The sequence below is a fragment of the Bicyclus anynana genome, chromosome 13 (assembly GCF_947172395.1).
Source record: "Bicyclus anynana chromosome 13, ilBicAnyn1.1, whole genome shotgun sequence".
NCBI lineage: Eukaryota > Metazoa > Arthropoda > Insecta > Lepidoptera > Nymphalidae > Bicyclus > Bicyclus anynana.
The window spans coordinates 4,219,902-4,238,301 of NC_069095.1; the positions used below are offsets into that span (position 1 = coordinate 4,219,902).

General features: G+C 33.0%; 2 protein-coding genes across 2 annotated transcripts; one reads left to right on the top strand and one right to left on the bottom strand.

The window, feature by feature from the left end:
• Window positions 1–2,163: 2,163 nt before the first annotated feature.
• LOC112057933 (beta-secretase 1) lies at window positions 2,164–15,743 on the bottom strand. Its single transcript, XM_024098545.2, has 9 exons — window positions 15,407–15,743; window positions 15,018–15,137; window positions 14,182–14,334; window positions 13,583–13,757; window positions 12,449–12,711; window positions 11,573–11,647; window positions 11,090–11,197; window positions 10,369–10,503; window positions 2,164–8,846 (listed from the first exon to the last, which is right to left on the bottom strand). The coding sequence occupies exons 1-9, from the start codon at window positions 15,539–15,541 to the stop codon at window positions 8,535–8,537; spliced, it is 1,476 nt and encodes a 491-aa protein (XP_023954313.1). The 5' UTR covers window positions 15,542–15,743; the 3' UTR covers window positions 2,164–8,534.
• A 795-nt stretch (window positions 15,744–16,538) lies between these two features.
• Window positions 16,539–18,122, top strand: LOC112057954 (replication factor C subunit 3). The gene has a single exon (XM_024098571.2). It carries the CDS (start codon window positions 16,649–16,651, stop codon window positions 17,705–17,707), a length of 1,059 nt encoding a protein of 352 aa, XP_023954339.1. The 5' UTR covers window positions 16,539–16,648; the 3' UTR covers window positions 17,708–18,122.
• Window positions 18,123–18,400: the final 278 nt, after the last annotated feature.

An 18,400-nucleotide genomic window follows, 5' to 3' on the forward strand; every position in this document is an offset into this window, starting at 1 on the left:
GTAAAAAAGTAAAAGTAAAACTTAAAACCTATAAAAAATAATTAAGCACATAATTTATGTTTTAGTGTAGGTATAAAAATGATAACCTTTAAAGTCTAGCGCATACACCATAATCATTAACAAGTAACAACCCTTAATTATGTGGCTCACTGTTGAGCACGAGTCTCCTACCAGAATGAGAGAGGTTATGCGGATTGGAAGACTTCACAAACTTCTAGAATTAAGAACATTTTCAGATATGCAGGTTTCCTCACGATGTTTTTCCTTCACAGTTTGAAAAGCGTGATATTTAATTTCTTAAAATGTATTATTTACACCAGTGTATTAGCATTTCTTTTTAGCAATTAGATACACATTCGGACAAAGCAATGCTAATATGGTCTCGTTTATAGCCAATACCCAAACCATACCTTTTAGGCAGGTAGGTTCATACATCACAAGCCCAAAAATGGCCATGAAAAAAATATTTACGAAGGTTTTACTATATTAAATACCTAGTAGGTTTAATAATTTGCATGATTTTAAAAATTGAGTAAGTATTAGTTATTTAAATTGTTCATTTAGGTACCTATGATTTTGGTTGTTGGTTGTAAACATACCTACACACATTTTCTAATGTCAGCCACTATCGATCAATTAATCTCACATGCCTGCAGCGCTAACGGTTTGACGACCGATATAACTGATCGTGTGTTCGTTGCGATCGGCATGATGTCATGCACATCGCGTGTACATGTGAGATTACTTGATCGTCAGTGGCTGACATAAGCTATCATCGACATCAATTATCATTCAGTCTAGTAGGCACAAACACTTTCCTTCCTTTTGTTCGACGCAAAGAGCAATCAACAAATAAACCAAAACAGACTTCATAACTGCAATAGAAGTCGCTACAATTCTTTTCATGTAAGATGGTGCGGGTGACAGTTCGTTTCACTCTTGATTTGCCGCCATAATAGTATTAGTACGTATTAAGAACGTCATACAGGCGACTGTCACCGTACTGCTATCTGAAAAACACTTTAGCGCACTGTGCCCTACCCTACCCTTACGTGTTATCCAAGGAATGGGGATAGGGGGTATATACCGGTTCCTTTAAAATTTTGAATATCGTAAAAAACAGACAGAGAGCCGTGATAGCCCAGTGGATATGACCTCTGCCTCCGATTCCGGAGGGTGTGGGTTCGAATCCGGTCCGGGGCATGCACCTCCAACTTTTCAGTTGTGTGCATTTTAAAAAATTAAATATCACGTGTCTCAATCGGTGAAGGAAAACATCGTGAGGAAACCTACATACCAGAGAATTTTCTTAATTCTCTGCGTGTGTGAAGTCTGCCAATCCGCATTGGGCCAGCGTGGTAGACTATTGGCCTAACCCCTCTCATTCTGAGAGGAGACTCGAGCTCAGCAGTGAGCCGAATATGGGTTGATGACGAAAAAACAGAAAACCTAAAAGTTACTTTCATAGTTACCTATGTAGTTCATATCGTTATCTTTAGCGAATAGCAAGAAACGGAATACGAATTAAATCCAATTATCCAAGTCCAATTAGGTAAGTATGTGCATATTTGGAAAAGGCTTTGCTTTAAAAGTAAGCTTGTTAAAAGCAACCTATAAAGCTTCAATAGGTACTTATACTTACATGTTAAACAAACTTGTAGGGACTTTCCGGCTTAGAACTTGTTATCCACTGGGCAAATTTCGCAATACCATAATTATCTAAAGGGCTAGGCTAGGTAGAATTTTCCTCATATCTCTCAGGAATTTTGTGACATAGATAACTACGTACGGACCCAGTTACTGCATTGATTTAATTAAACAAAATGCTAATCAGCTGTTTAATGATAATAACTACTTAACATGTTTGGAATGTGTGTTAGTATAAAACCCCAGTATCAATGCTAATTAGTTTTTTATTATAATAGTCGGTGGAATAAGCAGATGACCCACTGATGCTTTTTTTTTATTCTTTACAAGTTAACCCTTGACTACAATCTCACCTGACGGTAAGTGATGATGTAATCTAAGATGGAAGAGGGTTAACTTGTTAGGAGTTGGATGAATTTTAACCTCATATTCTTACCTCAAAAAAGAATAAACTGAGATAATCGACACTTGTACAAAATATGTACAGGTAGGTTCTAATAGAAAATAAAACAAACGTTTTCAATCGTAACCTAGTAATTTATTGCAAATATAAGATTTCATCTGATATTCGACAAAATTTTATCTTATAAACCCCTTTGCCTAATTGGTCACATTAGATATTAAAGTCAAAAATAAATTAAAATTAATCATAATTTCAAAAGTGTAAAAAAATTACAATGTGTGCTTTAAATTTTCAAAACAACGCGATTGTTCTTAAATTAGATAATGACCGGTTTACACTGTTCCAGCAACTATATCCAGTTCATTCTAACATTCTAGTAAGTACAAGAGTGGTTACCCTTTATGTGGGCCCCTCAACTAGATCTGATACAGCGCACACTACGCCACTGGAAAGAAAGCATTCAATTGCTACACAATTTCTCATTATACTAACTTTTATTATATTGCGGGTAAAAATTCATGCCTTATAATATTTTTTACGCGACTACGAGAGCAAGGAGTTTACGTTTTATGGATATACGGCATTGTGACTAATTGACTAATCGTTACATTCGTTTAAATTGTTGCCATCTATAGCATACCAAAAATATGAAAAACCTGGATTCTGGGGGAGCCACAACTACAGAAAAAAAAAGCTAGTTCCAATTTTTCCGCAACATGGCGAGGTATTTTATAAGACTATAACTTAATTGTTATTAGTCGAATTAATACCGGAAATAATTACTAACTTACTAACAAAACAATCTTTTCATACATTAATTAAGCAGCGATACAGTCATTCTGTTAAACGGGATATTTACTGGAAAGGTGTGAATCGGTCATTTCATTCATTAATGCTTAATTATTATATTAGCATCCAAATTGTAGTTTACTCAACACACTCTTTAAATCCTATTTAAAATGATACTAGTAACATTATTGTTGTATGGCAAGCTTCTTGTATGGACTGTAAGTAATAATTAGTATAAAATGCATACAATAAAATAATAATAATAATAATACATTAGTAAAGTCTTTCATTCACGCAAAATCAGATCTTTAGTACTGGATAATGTTAATCGTATTAGATATTCTACATTAAAAATTTGTTTAACATAAATTGTATTTTTGAGAAAAATATGGGCTTTTTAAAAAAACCGACAATTGTAAGTCGGACTCGCCCACCGAGGGTTCCGTGCATAGGGTAATTATAAATGTATTCACAACTTCATGTGTTTAAGCGATTTAAACTTCAACTTGATATCTCCCCCACGCGTCCACAGGAAATATAGGGTTCTAACAGACAATGTCAGACAACAAAGTGATAGTGATGAAATTTCTTTAGTTTTTGAGGAATGGGACCCTTAGTCTGTATAAATTTCAGTTTTAGAATCGAAAGAATAAGTTTCGTTTTAGTTGGACTTGTCATCTTTTTTATGGGAACTGTTTTACATATAGAAACACCGGGAACGGAAATAGAAATGTCAGAATTCTACAGAATGAGTAAATGGACTATACATATAGTAACTTTTAAACTCTAACGTCATTATTGGTAAGTATTCTAATTGAAGATTATATAAAATACTCCAACGACATGTTTTTCAATTCACCGATTTTTTTTAATTCAAATATTACGTAATGTTACTAACATTACGTAATATTTGAACAGATGAGACCGATTTTAAATATTAAGACAAAGTAGGTAATAATAATAATTTTGTGTAATTATAAACATAATGGCAATCTTTTAATTAACGATATTATAAACGTTTTCCAGTGTCTGATTTCACGCGAATAATTGTATAGTTAAGTAAGTACAAAAAAATTCAAACAATACGAATTCATAATTCATTCATAAGTCCTATCTACTTAATCACCTAAAATTCTTCTATGTTCACTCAACAATACTCAAGCAAAAAACCGTAATAACCTTTCACACAAAAAACCACACACTTACACTTATTGGTAAAAATGTAAATTCCATTTTTGAGTAAAAATAAAATATACAGAGATCTTTCTGTAAATTGCACGATCAACTTAATGTGTTTTAAAAGAATTCGTTTATCTACTCTTATTGCATAGCTATATAATAAAACGTAGTAAAAATAGTGCCTGTTGATAGAAAATATATTACTTTATAGGTGCCAGATTGCTGTATTATGTTCGTACGAGTATTAGACTCTGGCAAATAAAAGTTTGACCTGAAAAAAAGCGGCAAATTAAAAAAAAACTGCTGGTATAAATAACTATAGCAGGAAAAAGTGTTTTGGTGCTAGTTTCTTTTTTCATTTAAATATCAAATTTTTATATATATGTGTAAAATCGAAAGATCTATAACCTTTATTTGCCAGAGTCTAACTTAAGTTTACATTATTAATATATTTAAGGGAAATGAAAGATATTTTTGTAATAATCCTAATTCGGAATCAAATTAGCTTTGCTACTTATTATTATTCCTATTTTTTGGCCTAATTTTTTTCTCTAATAGTAGTTTCTATCAATAATCAGATTCTTCGGGTCTTAAAATTTAGATAACACAGATTATTTTACACTAATATTTCTAATATTATAATCCAATCATATTTTATATAGTGTAATCCTTAAAAATATTCAATTAAACGTCCTTTAAAAAGGTCCTTTTGCGTTTCTATAAGTCCACTTAATTTACGCTCAATTTTTTTCACTAGTGCGAATGATTGGATTTTACTGCTTCGCAAAAAATACATACACGCTGATAAAATGTAGTTACATTAATACTTTTTCGGTGAAAACTTAACTTAAAATATAAAAAAAAAACATAGTCGAAGTTCAAGTTCTCCTCAAAAACTTTACCACGATTTACGGAGTGCATAAACTTATGATATAGAAATGCCCAGATTAATCACAAAAAAATATCATAAAAAATAACTAATATCAATTAGTATTCATTTTTTACTTTATAAAAGTAGATATTAATAAGTCAAAACAACATTTTTGAAACATTTAAAAAAAAAAAAGTACTACAAAATATAAAATTAAAAAGCACGAAAGCGATATAGCCGCTATATTTAATTAAAACATAAATAATAGCCTTTGTCACTGGAGATGATGTACGGATTGTAATCATACATCCAAAGTCACATTTATACATTAACTAGAGGACGCCCACTACTTCGTCCGCGTAATCAATTTTTTTTTTTAAAAACGTGGTTTTTTCATACTTTCAATCAATTGACTTAGTCATGATCAATTCAACTACCGTTCTCGGTAGGTTAACGCTAAACATTATACCTAAAACTAATTAATTAATTCATAAGAATTTGCATTAAAATTCTTCACCTTCGCCAATAGAGATTTATTATGATTTTAGTGTTAAATATTCCATGATCCATATTTTTGTTTTAATCAATTCAAAAAGATGTTACAAACTAATTTTGCAATGACATTCCTATAGTCAAGGTTGAATAAGTAGTATATTAAAAAAATACAACGTTGTTTGTCTCAATCACAGAACATAAAGTTTTTTTTAAGGTCTCAACGAAGAAAATTGCAACAAGCTACGCACATGATATTCAGATATTATATTCAAATATTATGATATTCAGCGGTGACTTCACACCAAAAGTGTTATTTGGTCACCTCACACTTAATACGTATTTAGATTCGGCGTCACAACACAATGCGCAATAATATGGTCATCTTCAAACGTGCAGTGCATGTCACAGAGATGTCGAATAACAAGTCAATAGAAATGGCATGTACTTATACTAATCCATACAAATATTATAAATGCAAAAAAAGTTAGTCTGACTGTTACGTTTTCATCTATAATCAACTAAGATATTATTTTGACGAGTTTTTGTAAAGAGATGAATTTAGAATACCTTGACCTAGATCTTGGAGAAAAACATACCTACATTTATCATAAAAATAAAAAAAATAATAAAAGGATGAGCGCCAACTTGACCCACATATTTTAATCGAGTTTTTGTAAAGAGATGAATTTAGATGATTTTGCCACACAAATAATAATAATGGAAAAATAAAGGCAACAGGGTCATCTTGAACCTCTTGCTTTAATTTTATGAACGCATATATTTATGAATATTGTACATGAACCATCAAATGCATATAAAATATAACGTTTTTAAAATTTTGAAAATGTTATGGTACTTGAAAAAAATTGTAAACCCCATTTACAATTTTTATGAAAGTTGCGTCATTTATCAAGTTATATTAAAAAAAATAGTACATTCACTATCGTTAAAATATAATCAAAATTTACGCTGATTTTCACGCAGGCATCTCCTAGACCAAATAACTAAAGAAAATTGCGGAAAAACACACGGAAATATATGACTATCTTTTATAAAACAGCACATCCTATATACGAGCAAAAATATAATAATGATGAAAACATAATGATTTTTTTTTCGAGTTTGAAAAGTTTTTTTTTCGAGTAAGTAAAGCAAAGAGGCTTTTAGAGAGTATAAATAGCAATATGCTGAGCTGAGCCGTTTTCCTAGATAATGCCACATACCCTAGGGTATTGTTCCGGTGTAACTTGAAATAGTTGTGATGTGTGGCATAATGTAGTAAGTAACAAAGATATTTTTCTTTAAAAAAAATACAATAATACAAAAGTTCACGTTCACACGCCATTTCTATTACCCAGTTAATTCTACGACATCTATGGTAGAACTCATCACATTATAAAATATACCGGTTATCAAATAAATATAAACAAAAAATTGACATTGAGATACATCTGCACGTGTTTTAACAAAAACGACATTAGTAAACACGCGAAATATATAAGAAAATATGCATATAAAAACATATCATTAAGTGCGTGTCTCTCAGACCTTTTATAATATAAAAAAAAAAACAAAAATAACAATAAAAAATCCTGGGAAACCAAGATACACGTTCCACGAGTTACAATGACAAAAAAAAACATTTTGAAATACGCTATAAATTAGTCTACTGCCAATTGTTTATTCGCAATTTACTGTCTCTAACAGCCAGAGGATGTGTATTTTAGATTTTACTCTTTTAAAATGTTTCTGTAATAAGTTTTTTAATAAAGAGAGTATAAAAATAAGCCTGCAGCTTAATTTTACTCTTTTTATTAATAATAATTTAAAAGCAATGAGTTATTTCGCATTAGAGTCATCGCCAGTGTTTTTGTAAGTAAACAGAAACTGCAATATTTCCACCAAGCCTCACGCCAAACCTCCTATAGACAAACCGATTAGACAACCAGGGCTTGTAGCTATGTGGCACGTCGATTCTCTTTCTACAAACGCCAACGCTTCGAAAACTAAAAATAAGTATGGGAATGACAGATCCGATCGACAACTTGATAACGTCGATAGCAAATGTCATCCCATAATTTTTTTAATTTTTTAAGCGTTTGCTATTGTAGAAAGAGAACCAACGTGCCACATGGATAGAGGCCCAGATTATTTACAATTTACATGTTACTTTGCGAGCTGAGGCATTAGCATGAGTTATAATCTGTATTAAGAATTAAACGCTATCAAAATATGCTCCGCCCTCGAGCGGGTACAAATAAAACGTATTAATTGATTATGAAACTCGGCTAAAACTCACGTGATATTAGGTCGGAGTATGCAAGAACCAGCTCATGACTAAGGGCCCCGTATGGGTTGGAAACTAGTCGACATACTCCGACCTAATATCACGTGAGTTTGAGCCGTGTTTCATAATCAATTAATATGAATAACACTCACGATACTTTAAATTCGAAAATAAAACGTACTTTTAAAAGAAACATGGATATCTGAACACATTCATAAAATTTGCTTGTGAATTAACATAGGTGTCATTAGCCGATTTCCAAAAAAGAAAAGGTTCTATGTTCCTCTTCCTCTTCTTGTTCTCTCTTCCTCTGTATGTATGTTTTTTTTTTCGTCACACCACGTCTTTCGATAATTAGGCACTACACTACACTGTGTATGCCAAATAAAAAAAAATATACACCGTGAAGTTCACTTCGTCTTGAACCGAAATCCCTTATAATGTACCCAATGTATATTATCCATTAGTGTTATTATTAAAATAAATAAAGTACAATTCAAACAATTACGATTGTAACAAACTTTCAAAAATTGTTTTTTTCAAAACATCCTGTATTTTCAAATATATACTTATTCGCCGTGACGCCGCTATGTGAGGTCATTTACTTTAGCCTAAATTAGGTAAAAGTTCAATGACTTCATACTTACGAAACATTATTACGAAACATTATTACATTATACAGGATGTTTAAATTTTTTCATAAATTAATTTTTATTTTTCGCTAGGTCATAAATTAGTTTGAGGTCATTTTTAATATTGTTAAGGGGTTTCTTGTATTGGCCTAATAATTTTCGGGGCGGCTTACAGACGGTGAAACTAGCACAGTGTATAAATATATACCGACAAATGACTTTCGTCTTAAATTACGTCGCTTCCTGTTCTACCAAAGCAGCCTGCGATAGTGATATCTGCTGTGACATTGGCAAGGGTGTTGCTACCATCATCTTTATACAGGGTGCTAGCAAATATATTAAAACAGCTGCAGCAATTATTGATATAGCACAAAGAGTCCATTGTGCTGCCTTTATTGATACGGCAACGTCCGGCACCGGTTTGGTGAGCTGGCATAGAGACAAGAGTGACGTGGAGATGTTATACGGACCAGTTATACGTACATTGGGCCCGCAGTCGGATGGGTACCAGCCTATCCAACCGGCTGATCTGTTGAACAGTACCTTTGAATGACAAAAAAAATCATTATATATTTAAAAAAAAAATCAAAAATCATTTATTACAAGCACTTTTGACACGTCAGTTGACTATCTGTAAAGATTCTACTACCGGTTCAGAAGGCTGGTTCTGCTGAGAAGAAATCGGCAAGAAATTAAACAGTTGCTCTTTTAAAAAAAAATCAAACAGTATTATAATTTACAATTGATGACAACATTAAATCCAATGGCCCCAAGCGCCTTTATCTTTAAGGAATTCATCAATGGTGTAGTAACCTCGACTAAGTAAATGTTTTTTAACACATTGTTTAAAGCTATGCATTTTTGTATAACTACCTCATTGGTTCAGTGTTTAGCCTATGTGATTTATAAGCACTTGGTCTGGGGTTTGAGTTGTAGGTTGAGCTATGAAATAAAGAGCTTTACTTTCTTCTTAGATAATTTTCAGTGTAAAATCTCAATCCATGTTAGTGGTGTTATTAACTAATTTGGTCTTTATTAACAACCCGTTAAAATAAACATCAAATCAACTGAGAAATGTCATCTACATACTGTATATGCACGAAGGGTTGTCACTAAGCACCAGATGACATCCGTTACATAGAATCTCAATTTTGTATATGTCAACTAACACACGTGATAAAGTTAGTGAATTAGCCTGCTGGTCATTATAATTAACATCCAATAGTGGTCATTAAAGAAGTATGGAATTTGGAAAAACTGTAGGTATATCACCCTGACAAAGTGGACATACATTATTAACGGAAAAAAAATATTATACGAAAGCTTATAGAATTTTTTTATCACAATGTTATTTACGTTAGATTATTATTTAAACGATAAAAAAGCTTGGGTATGAATTGCACTATACGGCTGGGTTCAAGTACCCAGTCGTTTAGAGCAATTGAAAAAAAAAATGATGTAAAAAGGAAACAGGAAGGAAAGAAGTTTCCTTAATTATTTTTAAACGTGATTTATCGTTTGACGTACAACGGTGAAATTTGGCAGGGTGTATATTTAGCAGCGGCGAAGAGTTCATGCAAGCCGATTCCCGTCGGATTGCCTTATAAAACCCATGCACATTAATTGTTGTGCTGTATCTAGATATATGAGAAACCGGAGTTTGTATCACGCTATATGGATGTCTTTTTATTTGGGGCGGCTTATATTCATGTAAATTCCATCCTTCACCACTGATAGTTAGTACATCTGCTAAGAACGGATTTTGTAATAGCGTCGTCAAACACATCCACTAGTAATAAGAAACTCGCGGTTTCATCTGTGTGTGTGTGTTTGTGTGCGTCAGCGCGTGTGTCTGTCTGTCTGCGTATATGCGTGTTTGCGTGTGTGTATACCAGTAGCGAAGACTGTCATTTTCTAGTGGGTAACCCGTTCATGTGTTTATTAGTCTGAATGTATTTTTGGTTGAGTACGTTAAATTATTATTAACGTCCGTAAAGCTCGTGTATGTTTAAAAGGTAACCCGATAGGAATCGGGTTGTTAGGTACCATCGCCCCTGGTACATACCTGCAATCCCTCCATAGCAGTGTAACCCAGTACAGTCTCCTTTCCCCCTGCTTCCAACCCAAGTTTGTAGCAAAACTCTGATACACTGCCGCCTTCCCCACTGTTATTCCTTGCTGTTACTACTCGCATGAAGTTCTGTAAAAATTATACACATTGTCATTATTAGCATATTCTTCTCAGCAGTGGCGTGCATAAGGGTTCCAACTAGGGTATGCACTATACATAAAAATCGTACAAAATAGAAAAATTCTTCATCAATACAGTTTCGTATGTTTACTCAGGGTAGGCAAAGCATGTTTGATCTATGGAGTGCATGCTACTGTTCTCCTGGGCCTCGCTTATAGAAAATATATGATATAAATTTATTTATTTCAATTAAGTACACATAAAAACGTCAAGTAGTGATAGTTAAAGTTGTAAACTTAAAATTAAACGAGGCATGCACCTCCAACTTTTCAGTTTTAAGTACATTTTAAGAAATTAAATATCACATGTGTGTGTGCCAATCAGCATAACCGTGGTGGACTATTGGCCTAAACCCTCTCATTCTGAGAGGAGACTCGAGCTCAGCAGTGAGCCGAATATGTGTTGATAACTCTATAGGGAATATAAGAAAAAACTATTGCCTAACATTAAAAATAAGTAAAATACCATTGAGTACTTGAATTTACGAGAACTTACTCTTACTTTGATGAGTAAAAAGAACATTAATTAAGCTTACCTTTGGTGGTATTTCAAGGGAAAAGTACTGATTGTCGGCTTCAGTGCTCAGGAGATCAATGGTGATTGACGGTAAAGACCACTCTTGAGGCTCTGGCCAGCAGGCAGCCTGGAAAATGTAATATTTCATTATTTTTGGTGGTATAATGCTGAGCATTCAAAAATACTTGCTTGTGATTTGCTAAAAAAAGTAATTCTGTTGTTTTTGTGTATTTTTTTCAAATTTCGAGTAAAGTAAAGAGTAAGACACTTGGGTATTTGACTACAATCTCACCTGATGGTAAGTGATGATGCAATCTAAGATGGAAGCGGGCTAACTTGTAACTTAAGAAAAAATTCCAAACCCCTTTCGGTTTTTACGCGACAACGTACCGTAACGCTAAATCACTTGGCTGCTTGGTCCACAAGTCTTTTCTCTTCTAGAGGTTAGTCGTTAACACATGCTGCTATAAAACTGAACAATTAAATTTTAAAATGTTTTTACCTCTCCATGATACCAAAATTCGTCTAAGATCAACATGTTTGACGTTTGTGCTGCATTTCTCAGTTCATTTACAACCTAAAATAGAACATTAACATTTTTAAAAACAATTAATAGACAAATATATTTACATACAGTTTGACTAATGTTTGATTTTTGTTAATCTAATTTCTGCTTTAGATTGGGTTGGAAAAAAAGTAATCTATTGTTTTTTTTGGTAGATGGCTTTAGTGTTCAATAAGTCGTAGCTATAGTATTGTACAAAGAATTTCAAATTTATGCTTATTGTGATTCAACCAGAAGATAAAGAATAACCATTAAAACCATTTGCAACATTTTCCAACCAACATGCCACTCCATTTTTACAACTGTACCGAATTTTCAATTTCAATGATAGATAGCCCATTTATCGAAGAAGGCTATAAGCTATATTATATTTTCAAAAAAATTAGGGGTCCTTCCTGAAACTCCAATAATGTAACCCAAGGTGTACAAAAGTTTCGTTTACATGGAGTGCGCTGCAAAAACTATTGATGTTAGAATAACATAATGTACTACAACTTTGTAGAACACATAAATTTCTACAAAAAATGTCGCGACAGCATATATCTATCTTCTATATTTTAGCAGATATAGTACTTTTGTACTTTAATAAATTATTTAAATCATATACTAATATTATATTTAATTAATTTAATAGAAAGCACAGTGGTGGTCGACCCCCCTCTAGGTGGACCGAGGACATCAAGTGGGTTTCAGGGAGTCGCTGGATGCTGGCGGCTCAAGACTGTTGTTCTTGGAAGTCCATGCAAGAGGCCTATGTCCAGCAATGGACGTCTATCGGCTGACGATGAAAATGATGATTATTATGATATTTACCTCTCGAAACAAAACATCCGGCAATCTTATATTTGTTGTACCACTGTCAACTATGCTTTTCTCTTCATTAAGTTTAATACAACTCTCTTGATCAATATCCCCAGTATCACCTGTAACTTTTGTGATATTACTGGTCATGTTGGTAACTGTTGTGCTCCTATTGGTCACCACTCTGATTGACAAAACACCAACTTCATACCACCTCTTTCGAAGTATTGGCGTGCGGAATTCCACATTACGATTTAATGATGCTGTGTCATCGTCTAAAAAAGATATCTTTTTGTTAATTTGGTATAAAAATCTATATACATATATATGCAAATATAAATTCAATCAAATGTCTAAGATTCTTGTTTGGCGATGTTGCAATTTAAAAGTACGAAAGTGAAAATAGATATAAGTCAAGTATGTATAGTCCGGGATCCGTATAATATTTTTTAAAACTGCTTACTATCAAGTTAATTTTTCGTTAGTAGCTTCATCTCATTGATACGATCAAGTTTTTTATTTACGAAAATTATTGATTGATTGATTTGGTAGCTAACTGAGTTGCCAGTAAATAAAAATTTCTGAGCGTCGGAACGAGATAATGTACCACGTAATTTGCAGGACATTGTGGCTATTAAGTTGTATAACTATTAATTAAGCAACAGTAAAAAAAACATCTGGTTAGTAACAACTATTGATAAACCCTCCTCCCAACTTGTATAAATAACAAGGTTATTGATACAAGTTATAAATCTCTAAAAGATAGTCATCAGTTTCCTGACTAGTTACTCCTGACTAGTAGTATTAAAATACATTAAATATACATTAATCATGTAAATCACATTATTCGTGACAAGCGGACGCCCGCGATTACTTTCGCATGGAAAACATATCTAACTATATAAATAAACTGTCTTCTTGAATCACTATACTTAATACACTTTAATGGTTTTGCAGTTTTACACCATTAATAACAGTTTCAGTAGATTAAAATTATTATTCGTACATACAGAGGGAAGGTAAGCGACTTTGTTTTATTACTGTGATATGATACCATTAAAAATATTATACATATTTAAATGCAAGTGCAGCACAGGACAACAATAGTTTAGAATAGTTAATAGTAGAGGTAATTAAAGTAGGTACCAAGCATCTCAAAATTTCCATAATGTGTTGCATTTGTAGAGCTCTTCACACCACACAACTTGAGTTGGAAAGACATGGCCTTGTTCAGAGCCTTCTCTACGGAATCCAGCCAGGAGCCAACAACAACGTTTTCACCCCATGCACCAACCGGTAAATACGCTAGGCCTAGGAGTCCCTGAAATATTTAATAAGTTTGGTAATTTTTTTGTTTTCAGTCTCTTCTCAGAATGAGAGGGGTTAGGCCAATAATCCACCACGCTGGCCCAATACGGATTGGCAGATTTCACACACACACACACACAGAGAATTAAGAAAATTCTCTGGTATGCAGGTTTCCTCACAATGTTTTCCTTTACCATTTGACACATGTGATATTTAATTTCTTAAAGTGCCCAATACTGAGGAGATGGAGGTGCATGCCCCAGACCGGATTCGAACCCACACCCTCCGGAATCGGAGGCAGAGGTTATATCTATCAGGAATTTTCAATATCGCACAATTTGTATGTATAGTGCCTACCCTAGTTAAAAACCTTATGCACGCCAATGCCGTCAATAGTATGTTACTAAAATCTTAGAAAACTATACAGTAAACCATACCTGCCATCCAGAGCCATTCATAAAGAATTTATGACTTTTGGTTATTAGTGCAATGTCACATCTTACTTCAGGAACTTTTGGTAGTGACGGAAATTTAACAAAATCTGATATCAAGTGTCCAATCCAGGTCCCTTGGGAGTATTTTGCTTGCACCTAAAGTTTATGAAAACAAAAGGAAATATATATTAAAAATGTAAATAATCCAATTTAACAAACATTTTCAAACATAAAAAGGAAGTCTTCAAGAGTCTTGATTTATAATTTGTTAAAACAATTAGTTATGGAACAAAAGATGTATACAGATGATGTATGCAAAATTCAATAAAAACATTTAGTGAGGAAAATAAACTACCTAGTAATAGCTGTTTTGTATTAGAAACTAGCAGACTCCCATAATTTTACCTGTGTAGTTCCTGTTCCCTTGGGAATGTGGGGATAAAATATAGCCTATGACACTCACTAATAATGTGGCTTTTTTATAATTGGTAAAAGGATTTTCAAAATTGGTTCAGTAGATCCAGACATTAAACCTACTATCCCTTTATAATATTAGTATAGATGATTTTTAGTCATTATAGCATTCTCATATCATCCCATGTCATAACATTGATGGAGATAAGCCTAGTTGGAGGAGAATGGGAATATTGAACATATTTTTAAAAAAATTACATCACCTATTCAATCACAACCTGTCAGAAACAATATCTCTGAGAGGCCAGATATTATTAACAAAAGTATCTTATTATTTCAGCAATGCTATATTTTAATTAGCATTAATAAACATAAATGTAATACTTTTAAATAATATATATTCTAATATTCTATTCAATACATACCTCTCTTTCGCTGTTGTAACTAGTAGTAGAGTTTTTAGATCTGAAATATTTGTTGCTATCTTTTCTGGCATAAGAAGCTATAGCCAATGTAGTGCTTCCAGTGTCCACTAACACACTTAGCTGCAAAATGTAACACAGTTAACATTAAATACAAATAATAAATTTATTGAGTATAAATATTAGAAGTTGTGAATCCCATTGCAGGCTAACATATTTTTAAAATCATTGGAATCCAACAAGAATTTTTCAAATTATCCTTTAGTTTTTAACTAAATACATCATACATTTGGACTTCGTATTTCAATATTATAAAAATAACACCGAAGTGCAACCAGTTTGCTTGCAAAGCACTTTGGTTATTGATCATATGGATTTTTTTAAAAATGTACCTTTTGTGCGGGGTGACCGACATCGATTTCCAGTGCGTAGGCCTGTCCCGCTTCTCCATAAAGATTAAATTCTTCGCAAGATGTTATAGTTAAAACAACAAGTAGAAAAAAATAACTCAAACTTGTAACAAACATTGTAGTTTTAGAACATGCCTTTATCGGGACACTGTGTGACTGATTTGTGTATTAGAAATAAATTTATAACATGTATATTAATTACATTGAACCAAGACCTCTTATATTACATTGCAAATTACAAATAACTATGCTTTTCAATAATAATGATTTTGAGTGGCTTCTGAAACTGCGGCCAAGTGCAACAGAAAAGAAAATAGATATTCATTTTCATAGACTACAAAAATGACGTTAGCGATTTTATTGTGACGTTTACAGATTATACAATATAACGTTTTAGGCATAGAGGAATTACATATGGAAATGCATCGCACTCAAATTCACCAACAAAATTGTCTATCAGTGAGTGTTGAAATAACACCAATAAAAATATATTGTGTCAATACTACACACACAACTATAAATTTAATTCTCAATACACTCACGCGTAATTTTTATACAGACTAACAAACACATCGCATAATTTACCTACAGAGAATATTTAGAGAATATTCGATTATTTAATGTTTTGTTTGTTGTTGTTACGTCAGAAGAATTGTTTTTTTTTAGATATTGTTTTTATTACTAATGTCTTATAATTAAGGTAGAAATACATACAAATGAAATGTAACTCTGTCTTTTAATAAACTACAAGTTGTCGGCCGTTTTGCTTACCATTCAATTACACAAACCGGCATTTATATGGAGCTCGTTACACGACGAAAACGATTACAATAATTAAACATCGATTTTATAGCAACAGTTTTTATAAACGCGTTAGATCATTGATTATTATGAATCTTTGCCAAAGGGGTATTGTTTAATGGTCCTGTTAATAATAATATTACTTTAGACGTAAGTTTCAAAAAGTATAGCGAGGCAGTTCCTTACTTAATTAGTCTGACAGTTTTCCATTGTCTACAGCTTAGGTATTGAGTTCAGTGTATTTATTATCTACGATTGTCAATCTGACAGAATTTTAGGCGGGTATTTTAACTTTATGTTGACAAATGTCAATGTCATAATAAATTTGAATTTTGAATCAAATTCTTGAAGGCTAAAAACTTGAAAATTTTTTATTTTATAATTTTAAATTCTAATTTCTGACTCTCGTAATCTCATTTAATAATGAGTCTTTGGGTTGATAAACATCGTCCAAAAGATTTAATGAAGTTAGACTACCACAAAGACCAAGCAACAAGGTTAAAAAGTCTAGTGCAACAAAGTGATTTTCCCCATCTCCTTGTTTACGGTCCTTCGGGCGCCGGTAAGAAAACTCGGATTATGTGTTTGCTGAGAGAACTTTATGGCTCCGGTGCAGAACGTTTGAGACAAGAAACAATGCATTTTACAACACCTTCTAACAAGAAAATAGAAATTATGACTGTAAGCAGCAATTATCATATAGAAGTCAATCCAACCGATGTCGGCATACACGATCGTGTTGTTATTATGGATTTAGTGAAGAACGTGGCGCAAACTCACCAAATCGACTCGTCTGGTCAACGTGAATTTAAAGTTGTCATATTAAACGAAGTCGATGACTTGACAAAAGATGCCCAGCATGCCTTACGTCGCACTATGGAGAAGTACGTGACGACTTGCCGTTTGATCCTTATTGCTAATTCTATATCCCGCGTAATTCCTGCAATTAGGTCCCGTTGTTTAACAATAAGAGTGCCGGCACCCACAGAAGCGGAAATCACCAATGTGTTACAATCAGTCTGCAAGAAAGAAGGCTTAAATCTGCCCACTGACTTAGGTATGCGTATTGCTAAATGCTCAGATAGGAATTTGCGCCGTGCTCTTTTGATGTGCGAAGCATGCAAAGCACAGCAATATCCATTCACATCTGATCAGAAGGTGCCTGAACCTGATTGGCAAACTTTTATAAGGACTACAGCCGCAATGATTTTATCAGAGCAGTCTCCAAAGAAACTTGGTGAAGTACGCCAAAAACTGTATGAATTAATAATACATGGGGTTCCACCAGATATGATTTTTGCCGGGCTACTGAAGGAGTTGGTCCAGAATTGCGATATGGTTATGAAATGTCAGGTGGCCAGCTATGCTGCGGAGTATGAGCACAGAATGAGGCTTGGAAATAAAGCTATATTCCATATTGAAGCTTTTGTTGCAAAATTTATGGCCATATATAAAAAATATGTTGAAGAATCGCTGATGTGACTTATTGTAGTATTATTATAACAATTGATTGATTGGTAAACTTGTGAAATCAGTGGACATTTTACTCCTAATGCCAGAAATTAGAGAATCCATGACACTCTGCAGGGCTTGAGAGTTACCTACTTTAGAGCTTTTGAAAAAAATATATTGACTACAGTTTGTTTCATGTAGAATGACAGTTTGTTTCACTCGTCAAAGTTTGCCACAATTCACGATAATAGTACATATGAACCTCATACAGGCGATTGTCACCGTAACCACTATATGTGAAAAACACAAATGACTCTTATTATTAAATATAATGGAAAAGAAACCAATTATTAAACTTATTTTAAGCAGTTGGAGGAAAAGTGCCTTGTAAAGTAAGAGAAGTCTTGTATCTAAATAGAACCAAATTTTCCAATTCCAATTAAAAGTTTTTTATTTATTTTTCAAAACAATCCGGGCCTTACCTATAATGATTCTATTTTTGAATAGAATCATTATAGGTAATATCCCTCCTCCGTTTTATAGTAGGCTAGTACTTGGCTAGTACTTGTAACAGATAAGAATTAAAAAATACAAAATTACTTTAACCCCTAGAGGCTGAAATGCTTGTTTAGCCCCGCTGTGGAGTGGTAATATGACAGTGTTTTTGAGCAAGAGTAGTGAAAAAGTATTTTTTCAAATAGCTTAAGATAAGAAATAAAAAAA

Coding starts and splice junctions, on each gene's coding strand:
- LOC112057933 (XM_024098545.2), bottom strand. CDS start 15,541: ATGTTTGTTACAAGTTTGAGTTATTTTTTTCTACTTGTTGTTTTAACT. Junction 15,138..15,406: donor TCGGTCACCCCGCACAAAAG/GTACATTTTTAA, acceptor TACATTTTGCAG/CTAAGTGTGTTAGTGGACAC. Junction 11,648..12,448: donor CGGATGTTTTGTTTCGAGAG/GTAAATATCATA, acceptor GTTCTATTTTAG/GTTGTAAATGAACTGAGAAA.
- LOC112057954 (XM_024098571.2), top strand. CDS start 16,649: ATGAGTCTTTGGGTTGATAAACATCGTCCAAAAGATTTAATGAAGTTA.